Source organism: Notothenia rossii (genome assembly GCF_949606895.1).
Source record: "Notothenia rossii genome assembly, chromosome: 1".
In the NCBI taxonomy this organism is placed as follows: domain Eukaryota; kingdom Metazoa; phylum Chordata; class Actinopteri; order Perciformes; family Nototheniidae; genus Notothenia; species Notothenia rossii.
In genome coordinates, this window is record NC_136912.1 from 79074926 (window position 1) to 79089852 (window position 14927).

Consider the following 14927-nt stretch of genomic DNA (forward strand, 5'->3'; position numbering starts at 1 on the left):
GAACAATCAAAAACACAATTCATCAAACCTGCAGCAATTCCCTTTGTATAATATAATTAATTTCATCTCCTAATGGGCTATAATAATCACAATAAACTCATAATCACAGTTGATAAGTAAATAATTTTAAATAAAAAGTAGATCACTCATAGGCCAGTGGATATTGGCCTAAAAGAAAACAATCAAATACACAATTCACCACAACTGCAGCAATTCCCTTTGCATAATATAATTAATTTCATCTCCTAATATGCATAACCAAACCATCTGATACGTCATGTCCATCAGTCCTTTCCCACCTTCATTTCAGATCTTAGTTGAACTCGGGCTTATCACTGTTTTATAGAAATGTTCAGCTTCACTACAGTCCCGATACAGTTTTGTCTGTCCATTGAAGGTTACAATAAGTGTTGCGGGGAACAGTAGTCCATGCCTCACCTCAGCCTTACGCAGCTTCATCCTGAGTTCATTGAATAGGGCTCTCCTCCTGGCAATATCCGCAGTGATATCAGGAAATATCTTCAGTCGCATGTCTCGGAACATGATCTCTCCCTTGCTTCTTGCCAACTTCAAGATAGCTTCCTTTGCTTGATATCTCTGCATTATGACGATCATAGGTCTGGGTCTCAAATCAGTCCCCTGGCCAATCCTGTAGGCAATCTCTACTGCCGGCTCACACGAGAGCGCATTTCCGAATACCTCCTTTAAAAGGTTTGTCATAAAGGCAATGGGATCGCTCTTCTCTATATCCCTTCTCAGTCCAAAGACACGTATATTACATTTTCTGGTTTGAATCTCCATCCTCTCCATTTTGTCTTTAATGTCTTTGTTTTCCTTCATTAGATTTTGGTTTGCAGTTTCGAGTATAGCAACCTTAGAATCCACATCAGTCAGTCCCACCTCCATATCACCGATCCTCTGACAACATGAGTCGAGTTCTCCCTTTAAAGTATCAAGCTGCGGCTGGAATCTCTCAAAAGCAGCCCCTATCTCCTCTCTCATTATGGAGCGTATTAGTGCCGACAGCTCCGAGTGGCTCACCTGTGAGGACCCGCTGTCCATGGCGCTCTCATCAGCTGTTTGTGTTTCATCCACTCCAGACAGATCGCTGCTCTCATTTAACGCCACTTTAGCCTTTCTTCTTGATTTCTTCGACGGCATTACATTCCCCACATTATACTCTCCTGTGGACTTTGACTGAACAACTTGATCATCCGTTCATAACCAGATTTTTTCAAAAAGTTTGAGACGGGAGCTACACGCTTTCAAAATTCACACACTACTTCCGCGCATGCGCACCTATGTGTGATGACAGTCACAATTATAACAAATAAGAATGATAAAAGTCAGCAATGAGAATATTAATATAAATGGTAAGACATTCAGAGTCATCCAAAATGTCCTTGAGGAACTGAATTCTTAATTTTAGCATCGTTTTTCTTTAGTAAGCAGAATTTGAAACCGGCTTGCCTTTTTATTTAGTTTTACTCATTGCACTCCTGTCATATTTGTGTGTTTATGATTTCTACTAATGATATATCATTTCTATGACCAGGTGGGCTTCATTGACTACGTTGTCCACCCTCTGTGGGAGACATGGGCGGACCTGGTGCACCCTGACGCTCAGGACATCCTGGACACCCTGGAGGACAACAGGGAGTGGTACCAAAGCATGATCCCCCGCAGCCCCTCGCCCACCAGCCCCGAGGAGCACCTCGTGGAGGCGCTGCCAGGGGCTGTGGAAGCGGGGGGGGCTGTCTCCTCAGGAGGGGACAAGTTCCAGTTTGAACTCACTCTGGAGGAGGAAGAGGAGGAAGAGGAGGAGGTGGAGTCTGACCTGGAGAGCCCCCTGGAGGAGGAGTCAGGTGGGGAGCGGCAGCGGGACTCCTCCTCCCCCTCTCTGTCCCCAGGCCCCCGCAGCAGGTACCGTCCCCCCTCGCCTCACCCGTCCCGGAACCTGGCTACCATGTCGTTGCGGAGCCCCCACAGGACGCTGGCCTCCCCGGGACGGGAGGGGGCCGACAGGGACCGAGAACTGAGCCAGGAGGGGGAGGGGGTGGCGTGCCTTCGTATGGGTACGTAACAACCAGCACCACCTGCCCCCCCCACCGCCCCCAGAGAGACAGGAGACGGGATGAGGAGAGGCGGGGGCGGGGCAGGCCTCTACCGATAAAGTCTGTAAAATCACTACAGTCCCTTTACACTGGAGACACCCGCTCTGGAGCACAGAGGGACGTTCCCTCCCCGGTTTTATTTTATATTTCGACAACATGAATCGTCTCAGCCTCTCTTTGGGTGCCTGATTGTGTCCGTCCTGCTTTGTTGTAGCTTCAGAGTGTCCCAGACAAAGACTGCTGCATTTTAACCAGGAAGAAGAGTGAGTGGAGCCGAGGCGGGACACTCTAACATGAACAAAAGGTAAAAGGAAATGTCTTCCTCTAAAATAACTGATTGTGACATTCAGACACGAGAATGAGGACGCCGTGGTTTGACAGGGTCTTATATATATTATATATTTTGCACCATAGTTTCGAATTTTAGGATATGGAATTACCGTTGGAATAAGTGAGTATGATTTCTTTGTTTGAGAATGATGTGAGAAATGACTTATTTTACCAAATACAGGATGTAGATGAGAGTAAGTCGAAGGACCTAAACCTCAGGGTATGAAGGGAAATCTAATGTAGCATGGATGTAGAGGGTTCCCCTCACCCTCGAACACATCTGTCTTTCCTGTTTGATTTACCTCCAAACTAGAGACACACCTGAGACTTTGTTTAACGGCGCGTCTCTGCATTTAATTAAAACCCTTTAATAGAGGATTTGGCAAATGAAGCAATCACTTAGTATATATTTAAACCTGATTGTAGCAGCACAGAGATTGAACACTGAAGAAGACTGAACCCCAGTCTCGCCTGTTGAAGATGTAAAAGACACCACCTGTATAATTAGTTTGGGCTTTATTTTTTTACCTGAGGAGATTTTAAATGGTGTCATAGTTTTAGAGTTTCAAACTGTTCCTTGTTGTACATTTTTGCTGGTCTCGTCTGTGTTTATGTGCTTAAAAAGCATTTTTTTATCAGGGTGCCTCCACAGTAGCACTTTACTGTATCTGCCCTTCAGCTCTTCTCTTCAGTCACTCAAAGGGCTTCGTCCACTGCAGGCCGACTGAGGATCACACAGCACGTCTCTCCACAAGGCAGGGCAGGAAAATCAGCGATTATCAACAATTTCACAAAATGACTGGACCAACAGCAAAATTCACAACCTTTTGGTGGTCTGAAAGTATAACAAGTAGTTAGGCTACTTTTTGGCTCAGTTTCTTAAGGAACCCATTAAACCGTTTATTGAAAAAAGAAATATATAACAGGTGCAACTAAAGGATATTCACATGGTTTGCACTTTTAAAGGCAAATGTATTACTGCAATGTTCTCTAAGTTTATCCTAGGTTCAAGATTTAAATCCAAAGCTGCCTTTTTGAAACAACAAAGTATTCTTTCTGATGTCAGATTAGAAATTGTTCCCACTTATGATCTGCTTAACTACAAATTATTATGATGTAGACAAAACATGTAACCTTCCATTTATATTTGCCTGACAGCAGCCCAGAAACAGATGATGATTATTTTTGAAGGACATTGCTGGTGTTATTTAAACAGTTTCCTTGTTGTGAGCAGATCCCATGAAAAGACTAAATGTTAGTTTCTCAATACTTTCCTCCTGCGGCTCTCAGCCCAGAGAGCATTTTTAAAAATGTGTCATAAATATAAGATATTTGTATTTAATTCTACTTTTTTAGCAAACATGACTATTGGACTTCTTTTATCTGATTAAACATGTATTATATATATATCAATATTATTATATAATTATTAATAATGAGCTATTTATTTCCAACAGCAGGACAGTGGATCAGGATTGATCTCAAATAAGCTAGTGCACATCCTCATAATGAAGCAATATGTCTCAGTGTAGCTCACTGATGTCTTTTAAATATTTCCGGCACAACAATAGAGGTCTATCGACAGCTGTTGCTTTTTTATCTTTTCATGGGGGTTGTTGACAGTAACACAACTATGAAATATCATAAAATGAATCCAGTGATTGGGACATTTTGTTATTTCTACACCTCAAAATGAATATCATGCTGAAGATTGTTTATTTTCTGGAACCACACAAACAGATTAAGATTGTTTATTTGGATGCAATCTTTCCAGATAAGTCACCATACTGTTCCTTTCCTGCCCTGCAGACAAACTCTGATGAAGAGATCAGAAGTTGCTGACAGAAATTAATCAAACTAAACCGATTCTCATTTGATAGAAAGTGCCCGAATGGGATATGACTGTGTGCCATAAGTGTTGAAAACACACGATCACCTGCCAGCCTACGATGCTGTACATTTTTACACAAGAGATTTTAACCTGATGATTGTATCAAAGTCAATGACTTTATAGAGTTAGTTTTTACCAATGATACGTGTTACCAGTATTTAAAGCCGACCGTCTGTTAGATTTTGTGTAGCTCATGATCAGTCTGTGCAGCCCTGTCCTAACCAGATAGCTGCAACTTGAACATGTGTGTAGTTTCAGGAGTCGCTGAAGTAGAAAGACCAGGAAGCAGCACGCACTACACAGAGATATGATGCACTTCCTGGTCAGGCACTCGTAGAAAACAGTATTTCATTAAGTCAGCTAGTAAGCTTTACTGATCAGCCTTACATGTGATAGAAGTGGTGGGAGCCTATTGTTAAAGGACCATTATGCTGTTTGAACATGCCGAGCCAAAGCATCGTTTGATCTACAATTCTGAAAAAAATCAAATAAAACTGCTCCATCCCGGGCTTTCGGAAATAATAAAATCTCAACAAATCGGAAGAAATTATTAGGGTTGTCCCAGATACTTTTATATTGAATTGACAACATCAACATTCATATTCTAAATACAAATGCTGCCCATTCTTTAATCTGTATTCTGCTTAGAGCAGTTGCCCTTGGAAAGCTATAAAGATTCTTCTAAAAAATGTTAGGCCTAATTATTAAAAGTTGCTCTGTGGCACATTAAGCTACCTCTCCCTTTTCCAGCGTTGGATCTTGGAACCAAATGTCTGTGTGCAGTAAAGCCTTTCAACTCACACTGCTATGAAGTTATAGTTCCTGCTTAACATCGGTTTAAAAGCACAGTCTCAAGTTAATTACATTTTGACTGAAATAAAAACAGGAGCTAAGACCAACAGAAATGTAGTATTTTGTATAATGTTATAAAAAAATATAAAAGAAAATTGCTTTAAATGTAGTGCTTTGCTCTCTGTGACAGTAAAAGCGAAGAAGCTTTCCACTAGCTCTCCTGAAGCAAAGGAAGAGATACGTTTTTAAATATGCAATAAACTCAAGCTTGAGTAGTTAGCACAGTGACGGATCATTTTAAGATGTTGTTCAAAGTTCCTCTATCTTCATGCAGAACAGGCAAGTAAGTAAAGCTTTCTTTGTATAGTAGTTTTTAAACAGTTAAAGCTTCACACACATCCCAAAAAGAATCAATAAAGTAAAAACACTGTTCTATATTTTACATCATACATTACAAAGACACAGCCCAAAAAATAGAAATATGCCAAACATACAAGTTCGGCATGGCATTTCAACATGTAGGATGGTTTTAAATATTTAACAGTAGATTTCAGATCTCAGTGATTGTTGGCGTTAGCTCGGCATGTTAGCAGTGGCTCTTTACAGGAAGACATCAGTGCCATACAGTGTTAAACGTGTCTCTGTTGTTGTGTCGTGCTGATACTGCCAACATTAATGTTCATGCTGTCTGTTTTCTCAGCCTCTGTGTCGTGCAAACCTCTATAAAAAGATATGTATTCTTCAAAAGTGTCTGTCGAGACAAAGTACTGTATCATAGGACATTTAATTTTATGTTCTGGAGCCTAAAATTCAAGTATACATTAAAACGTATACACCTGTCACTCCAATGTTTTGTTTTGTCAAAGAAAATAACTATTTTAGTTTCTCCTTCTAAGCCAAAAGACTCTCTGGAGTTTTTTAATTGAAAATGCCAATAAATAATATGAAAATCCATCAATGCGTTTGATTTTTTGTTTTGTTTATTATATGGCTCAAAACTTTTCTTTCAAGTGGAAGAACTCTAAATTAAAGAACTATGTCACACGCATTTATTCCACTTTCAAAATAAACCCACACTGCATGATCTCGCATCCACAGTTATCAACTATATTAAACGTGATTTTGATGCCGTTTGGTACGGTATGCATGTTATTATTTGCCGTTGTGATCAGCAGAAGCTTCTGTTCAGTCTGACCGGAGCTCCGTTGCAGGCTGGAGGCTTCACACCCTGAAGACACAACACACACAGTTAGTCAAACACACACACACACACACACACACACACACACCCCCGCAGGTTAACTGACAAATATTCAAACAAAACCTGCATTTTAGTTCTGATACACATCGTCAGATTGAGCAGAACGACTCTCTCCCTCTTTGGCATCCTTTCATAAGAGTTCTTCTCCCAGCACTGATAGTAACCAAATTACCAAAGTAGAGTCACAGTAACAAGAAAAATATATAAATAATATAGTCCTTACTTTGTAGAGTTGGCAAACCAAGCTAAAGAGGGACGACATTGCCTTGTCCTCGTTATCGTCTGTGTATTCCTGGAACACAAACCGTTTATGATCTTTAAATCAATTTAAAGCAGCTATACATTACAGACACACATCCAGCAGTAGACTACAGTATCATTATTCTGAGTATTTTATAAGATCCTTATTTGACCTTCAAATATAATGGAGAACATCAAAATTAGATTATAGCTGGGTCCAGAGAAATAATGGTACCATTTTAACCTCACAGTTTACAGTGCTTTTCACAGCTTTTGAATATGTGTTGTAGAATTATTAACAACACATTCAGTAGAATGAATGTTGATTTATAAAATGTTCCTTTGGAATGAGTAAACTGTATTCAACCAGGGGGGGAAAAAAAAAAAAAAGGGTTTTGTGACAGTTTCTCAATTTGAGAACAAAGTTAACATTGTACACTTATAACCACAAAAATATGTATGGGGTTGAACAATTGCCAAAACAGTTCTTGCTAAAACTAAACCTTTAAAATAGTTTGAGACAGAATCATCATCTCCTCTGCAGATCAGTCTTTATATTTGAGTAGTGACTAAAATGTTCTGACAAAATAATTAAAAAGTCTTATTCTACCTTTTTGGTCAAGAAAAGTGGAACTAAGAACTGCATTACTTTGTTGTCTAGGTAACACTTTGTATCCATCATTATTAGCTGTGTGCATTTTACCCCGTAGAAGGTGACCCAGGGGACGTGTGTGTGAGCGGGGCTCAGCGCTCTGGTCATGACAGCGTTGGCGTGCATCAGCTGGTTTCCCAGATTGCCCGTCACACAGGAGGAGACCCTCGCCCAGGAGACGGAGGGGGCGTACAGCTGGAGACACTGACACACACATTGAGAAACACATATATCCATAGATAAAAGCAGGAGTCTTAAAAAGGTTTAGATATGTTTTGAAACCACCGCCCATGCAGTTTTTGACACAGTAAAGTTAGCATGTGCAGACTAATTTACTTTTGTTGATGTTTTCTAAAGGAACATTTCACTTTTTATGTCAATAGTTTACAGAGCTTCTTACTATGGCTCCTACCAAATCACACATTAAAAAGTTTTTAGGTTGTAACATTTGGAGGGATGCAAGCTTCACAAAGCAAAAATCTATTAAGGATTTTACGAAAAGTGACTCCGATATTTATGTACAGAGAATCTGATCAGAGACAAAGCTGGATTTTCCTAACCTGGATATGTTTGAGTTAGCCGGTTGGCCTAATCCAAAACATACACGTTCTCGCTAAACGGTACTACGACGCTGGTTATCAAGTGGATCGCTCAAGCCAGCCGTGCCCTATCTAGTTAGGTGCGCGTTCACATGAAAGGAGTGGTATTTGGAGCATTCGACCAATCACAAACATGGAGAAGTGCACTGACAGCACAGCGTCATACTTCCTGAATGAAAAGTCAACTATAATATTAGACTTATGAAGAAGTTAAACTTTAAACATCCATGACTTAAACACTTTATCCAGGATAAAAGCCACATAGCTGCACCTGCAAGGTGAATACAGCTGGTAACAGAAAAAGTGTTTGAATGCGTATTAACAGTTTTATGATATCACTGCCCCGTCTAAGACACGAGTGGATCTGACTTTAATTACATTTGACTCAAGTGTTTCGTCAACTTAATGTGTTGCTTAAAATAATACTTCTGCAAACAGTATGTGACACTGTGAGTGTTGCACGGCCAGATACGACTCAGCTGACTCAGATAAGGAAATATATGATACATTATGATGTGATATGCCGCGGACTGTACTTAAATGTTACTTTGATCCGGTTATGTTGTGGCAGATATTTAAGTAAGCTTTCTTAACGCTAATGTTATAATAGTCAGATTGCTCTGAAGATGGGAGGTGATATTCTATTAATGTTCACGTTCACGCAGTCTGTGATTTTTGCCGGCCGTCTTTCCTGCAACGGCAGCTTTTCTGTATTTCCATTCTCCTGTAATATGACTTCATCGCTATAAACTCAGCACACTGAGCTCTGATTGGTCAGCAGGCAGTGCTTTCACTGAGTTGAGCTCAACCCTAAAAGCGGAGGTGCTGTAGACGCTAAATACCGTAGCTACAGTAAACACCAATCATACAACAGCAACGATGAAATAGTGTAACCAAGGCAGCAGAGCTCTGAATATAGCTCTTGTGACTGACTGACTGACTGACTGACTTTGTGACTGACTGACTGTCACACACAGCTCGATTATGACAATAATCACGATTATGTTGGTCAATAATTAATATCATGATTATTAAATACGATTATTCATTGACTTTGAAAACATCCACTTATTGAATTTTAAAAATAATAATTTGAACAGTATCTGTTTAACTGTTGATTACCCTGAATGTATAATTCAACTGAAAAACCAATACAAAAATAAATTATACATTTAAATAAATCTCAAAATAATAAATACCAATAAACAAGATCAACAAATATTTTGGAGCGCACTTCCACAAGCTACTTAACATATATAAATATGATAAATAAATTAGACTAAAATTAATTAGATCAAATATGTTGTAGTGCACTGTCACAACCTAGCAAAGCAAAATAATCTTTTTTTTCGATTATGTTGTTTTCATAATTGTGCACAGCCCACACACACACACACACACACACACACACACACACACACACACACACACACACACACACACACACACACACACACACACACACACACACACACACACACACACACACACACACACACACACACACACACACACACACACACACACACACACACACACACACACACACACACACACACACACACACACACACACACACACACACACACACACACACACACACACACACACACACACACACACACACACACACACACACACACACACACACACACACACACACACACACACACACACACACACACACACACACACACACACACACACACACTTTTTGTCTAACACGCTAAGACAGTTCTGTACTGTTATGTTGTTATTTTCAGTCATTGTTCTTATGTTGAACATGAATACATTTACTTTGTAAGTAATTATGGGACATATATTTCTTCTTTCATAGCCATTTTTCTTCCTACTTTGTTGCCGTTAAATAGGTCTTAAATTCTATTCAAAGTGGTCTTAAAAAGTCTTACATTTGAGTTGGCGAAACCTGCAGGAACCCTGTATTTAGCACATTTTAACATTATTATATGCTGACCTTTAACCTTTGTGTGCTGTTTGGGTCTGTGGGACACGTTTTCAATGTTTACTAAAAGAAAATGTATTTTAATTATTTTAACATGCTTTATTTGGAAGACGCTTTTTTAAATGTTGAAGTGAAAGGCCTCAATCTGGTGTACTTTGAGCACAAAACGAATTGATGGATACAGCTCTCAACACTCGTATGAAAGAGAGCTGTATACTTTTCAATAATCCAAACATCTTTAGAATATGATCACAACCAATAAATCATTTAAACTTGTTTATTCTTATCTTATGTTACCTTAGCATTCTTTCTTTTTATTTATGCATATTTTACTAATCACTCCCGTTTTAAACTGTTTTTTTTACTGTCCTATACATTGGAATGATTTCTTACGTTATCTATATTAAATAGATAAAGGTGTGCTCTCCCTAGCTCTCTCTCTTTCTTTCGCTTGCTCACAGAGGCTGTGTGCTCCTCCGTGGCGATGACGGCTTGCGTTAAAAAATAATAATAAACATATTTGTAAAGTGGGGGGACACAAACGGGATTTCGAAAAGTGGGGGGGGACATGTGCCACAGTGACGCGTCCTAAAACCCGGAAGTAAACTCCTCCGGAGAAATTGCATTGGTCTTTGTCGAAGGAACCGGAAGTGGTAAAATGCTAACTTACTTCCGGGTTTTAGGACGCGTCACTGTGGCACTCTATGGGGCTGATGTGTTGTATACATTCTGCCAGAATCATACTCCTTATGAAGTGGTGAGCTGCCACTGCTCCACATTGCTTTTCTTCAACGCTGGTCCCGCAAATCAAGCAAGAAAGTGATTGGTCGATATTCATTGTGGGGGTGGGGGGAGGAGGGGTGTTAGATAGATGTAGATAGAGTTCACTATGATTGAGGTTTCGTTTATGCATAGGGTAGATTCTTTTAAAATTACATTTCCTTTTTTGTTTTGTTTATTATTTATATTTTGGATTTGCTTGGCGAGCTATTTGTAGAACATGCCCCGCGGGCGACTCACGATGCACGTGCGGGCGAATAAGTGCCCGCGGACACCGTGTTGGCTACCCCTGCTGTAGATACTCACAGGCTGGGCAGCATTCAGGACATTTGCAGCAGACTCCATGCAGTAGATGATCTGAAAGGCTGAGTGTCCGGTTAAATGGATGATACATGCCTGAGGAACACATCAATCAACCTCATGTCAGCATGTTGCACCGTTAAAAAGTGACAGTGTGCGTAATGAAACATTCAAACCTCAATCATGTTCCCTCTGCATTCAGCCTCTCCATGCTGACAGGTGAAGGGAGAATTCACTGATGGAAGCTCCTAAAAGAAAAGTTTGAACTATTAGTCTGCGTATGATTCATGATTGTATTTATAGCTATTTACAGAGGACGAGGTCACGAGGATCAGGGTACCTTGGCGTTCCCGTAGGGGACCAGAGTGACGGTCATGATGTCCTGCAGCATCGTCCAGGTGGGGAAGAGCTGCTGGGAGATGAAGCCTCTGCAGCCTGGACACAAGATCTCATAGTACAAAGTGACGGACACAGGAGGAACAGCCCGGCTCGGTCTGGTAGCATTTAACTCCATACACTGCTTCTGAACCTGGAAACAGAAATAGATGGATGAAATGTGTCAAATGTATAAAAGACATACAGCTTGTGATGATCTAAGGCTAAGCCACATTTAAACCAATATATTCTTCACATAGATGATAGTTTATTGGAAATAAGCTAAAAGTACAAGTAAAAAGTTGTTAAATACGTTTTTTTGTAACTGATGCCAAATTAAAACACCATTTTTTTAATGAAATTACATTATTACAACTGGGTATGCTTTTTGTTAATGATGAGATAAGATCAGAACAGTTCCTGCGTTTTTTACAATGGAAACTAATTCAACAGTATAGTTTTTGAACTAAAACATTTAAAGGTTGTTTGATTAACTGTTTACAGCTACTACTTGCTTTTCGAAGCCGTATTTTTAGGACCCTCTCCAATGAGCATATTGAACATGAGCCAAGGGCCTAATTAATTTCAAAGATAATAAAACTGTTTTGCTTTCCCCCCCCAACTTTAAACTGATTAAGCGTTTGTCCGGTCACATGAAGAACCACTGCTGTTCAATTTCTGAGGCATGACTCTCATTTAAATAACAGACAGGGAGTTTTCATGTTTATCACAATGCTGCTAAAAAAATGTTACATCATATTTAAAACACATTTTCTATTATATAAACCAGAATTCCCTTTTTCAAAGATTAGATGGAAAAAAGTTTTAGACTAAATCAACTATTTTCTCATTCATGAGATGAACCAAAGTTGTTTGGTATTTCAAATATTGAGTACATTTACTGTTTTGAATTCTCACATACTACAAGATAATTAATACAGCAGGCCATCACGACCGAGAAGATGGAAAGTAAATAGTAAAACATATAGTTTGGCTTGTAAGTTCCTATTTTATTCTAATAAACTATATATAAAAAGACACATCAAAGTTCAACAGCAAAAGAAGCAAAAATGAGAGAAGTACATCCCACTTACAGATAAATAACAGAAATATAGTAAAACATAAAACCCCTCTCTCCATATTTAGCTTTAATTGTATTTATTTATCTTCACATCATCATCTTTAAACATAAACAACTGTTATTGTCTTATAGGACCATTCAGCTTTCTTTGTGTTACAATATCGAAGCATTTTATGCCATGACACCATATGCTACAGGAATAAAATAGACAGTTGTAAATATTGTCCTACTCACATTGCATGCTATTGCTATCTCGAGGGACCGACACCACTGTGAAGGTGGATAGCGGCAGGCCGGTTTAGGGTGAGACCCCTCGGAGCTTCCCAGGGAAGTACAGAGGAGTAAAAACCCAGGCAGCAGTCCTGGCAGCTTCATGTTGATCGGAGGAGTCTACAAACACAGAGCAGCAGAGCCCTGAAGCTGCTAAGAGCCGCCCAGCCAATCATCCGCTGATTAGCGCCAGGTGTGAGCTGCTGCTGCCTTCATGGAAACTCGGACAAAAGTAGCTGCTTCTGGCTCCATGAACAGGAGGAGAGATAATCACATATTATCTTGATCTTCTAAATGTAGGCCTATGGTTAATTGAAAAATAGAAAAAACAAATAGCAAGGTGATACAGGGGGGGGGAGGGGGGAAACAAGATGTCATGAGGGCGTCTGTGATAATGAGCAAGACAACAAAATTGTTTAGGCATGTCTAATATTGAAGTGTATTTAAGTGGCTTTGTACAATGCGTCGGCTAAATAACATCTGATGTAATTTAAAAATAGGCATAGGCCTACTGGGTTTTATTCTTAATATTAGAATGGGGATGTGTCGTATGAATAACATAACTATAAACATTATATTACAACAAAAGTCGAGTACAGTAAACTTCTGCCCAAAGTTGACGCATGTGCAACGGGCCCGGCGCCACGAGGGGGCAAAAGGGGGCATTGCCCCCTCAATTGTATTCTTTGCCCCCTCACTTTGAGCATCATTCATCCATCGAAAAGTAAAATAAATGTCACAATTATTAAATAACCTTAAATAATTATTTCCCCCAAAACACGTTACTATGTTTAGATCAGATATGTGGGAAGGCAGTCAAGCAATGTGTAAAAAAGCCTCAACCCCAAGTGGGTTTGTAGTCTTAATGTTAGCGTGTGTGCTTAGCTGTAAACACAGTGGGATTGGTGACCAAAACGTCCCCGTTTTCGGTGGCCAGCACTTCAAAATGATACAAAAATACAGACGCATACACACACGGTGCCCTCATGCATACACAAGTTGACGTATTTGGCTCTACTAAAACGCCCTGAAAATAAGGCATTGTGAATCAGAACGGACCGTTTACTACACTAAAACATACATCAAATTGTTCAAAGGCCAAAACATCCCCTTCTGTTGTGTATCGATGTAAATTGAAGAACTTACATAATACAGTGATTGTTTTTTTTATTAACATAAATCCTTTCTCTTGTTTGCTCATTCTATTGCAAAACATACACAGCTCTCATTAATTAAAGTGAAGTACAGTGCATACATCCCTGCACCTTTGGTTAACAGTCTAACATTGATTTCCTCAATTTATAAATTGACATGCTCTGTAATTATACCATAACCTTTTCTCGTCTTCCTATACAGATTTACTTACTATCTATATATCAGGATTAAAGAAAAATTAATCTGGTTTATTTTTTATTTCCAGGATTTAATGTTCAAACCCATGGCCTAAAACCTGGCAAATCATAAGCAAGGGACTAATATATAAAACAAATGTAAAATTGGATGCAATACTACACCAAATGGACAGACACAGACTAAACATAAAGTCCCCTAGTAGTTTGTAGTACAGTAGTTAGGGCATGATGTGTGGTGCTATCTGTAGTTGTCTGTCTTATTTTTTGTTGATTTCATATTGTTTTCACTGTGCTGTGGAAATGAATTTCCCCCTGGGGACAATAAATCTAATCCAAACTAATGTACTAGTGTACACTTGGCGATTGAGAACATACATTCGTAATTTACCTCGTTTAAAGCACTTTTTTTGTAATACTATGGATTTAGTTGACACTACCAGCCGAGTTTCTTTTGTCCAATATTTTGCGGGAAGGTACATTGAATTAGAAGAAGAAGAAGAAGAAGTAGTAGAAGAAGAAGGAGAAGGAGAGGGAGAAGAGGTAGAAGAAGAAGTAGTAGAAGAAGCAATACGCTAACGCTACAAACAGGCACAACACTGTTACTCTGTTTTTACTGACATGTAACATTTTATTTCACCTTGCTCTATGTTTTTTAACGCACATTCAAAAACGGGAACATTTTCGGGAGTTTCAACCGGGTAGGCTAGGCTACCGGCCACCGAAAACGGGGACGTTTTGGTCACCCATCCCACTGTGTTTACAGCTAAGCACACACGCTAACATTAAGACTACAAACTCACTTGGGGTTGAGGCTTTTTTACACGTTGCTTGACTGCCTTCCCACATATCTGATCTAAACATAGTAACGTGTTTTGGGGGCCACATCAAATGTTAAATGTTAGAAACCCGGTGTTTATTATTTAAAGT

At 39.5% G+C, this 14927-nt stretch overlaps 2 protein-coding genes across 6 annotated transcripts in view; one reads left to right on the forward strand and one right to left on the reverse strand.

Moving 5' to 3' along the window:
- The window catches only part of LOC307041344 (3',5'-cyclic-AMP phosphodiesterase 4C-like), a 94794-nt gene extending 88713 nt beyond the window's left edge, over positions 1–6081 (forward strand). For all 5 annotated transcript variants that reach the window (XM_079684688.1, XM_079684689.1, XM_079684691.1 and 2 more), the window contains one exon: positions 1556–6081. In XM_079684688.1, coding sequence (XP_079540814.1) covers positions 1556–2083 — 528 coding nt within the window. In that variant the 3' untranslated portion in view covers positions 2084–6081. The remainder of the gene's footprint in view (positions 1–1555) is intronic.
- On the reverse strand, positions 3637–12801 carry LOC307041373 (gamma-interferon-inducible lysosomal thiol reductase-like). Its single transcript, XM_079684734.1, has 7 exons — positions 12613–12801; positions 11263–11451; positions 11099–11170; positions 10929–11018; positions 7332–7484; positions 6612–6680; positions 3637–6355 (listed from the first exon to the last, which is right to left on the reverse strand). The coding sequence occupies exons 1-7, from the start codon at positions 12751–12753 to the stop codon at positions 6296–6298; spliced, it is 774 nt and encodes a 257-aa protein (XP_079540860.1). The 5' UTR covers positions 12754–12801; the 3' UTR covers positions 3637–6295.
- Between the last annotated feature and the right edge of the window lie 2126 nt (positions 12802–14927).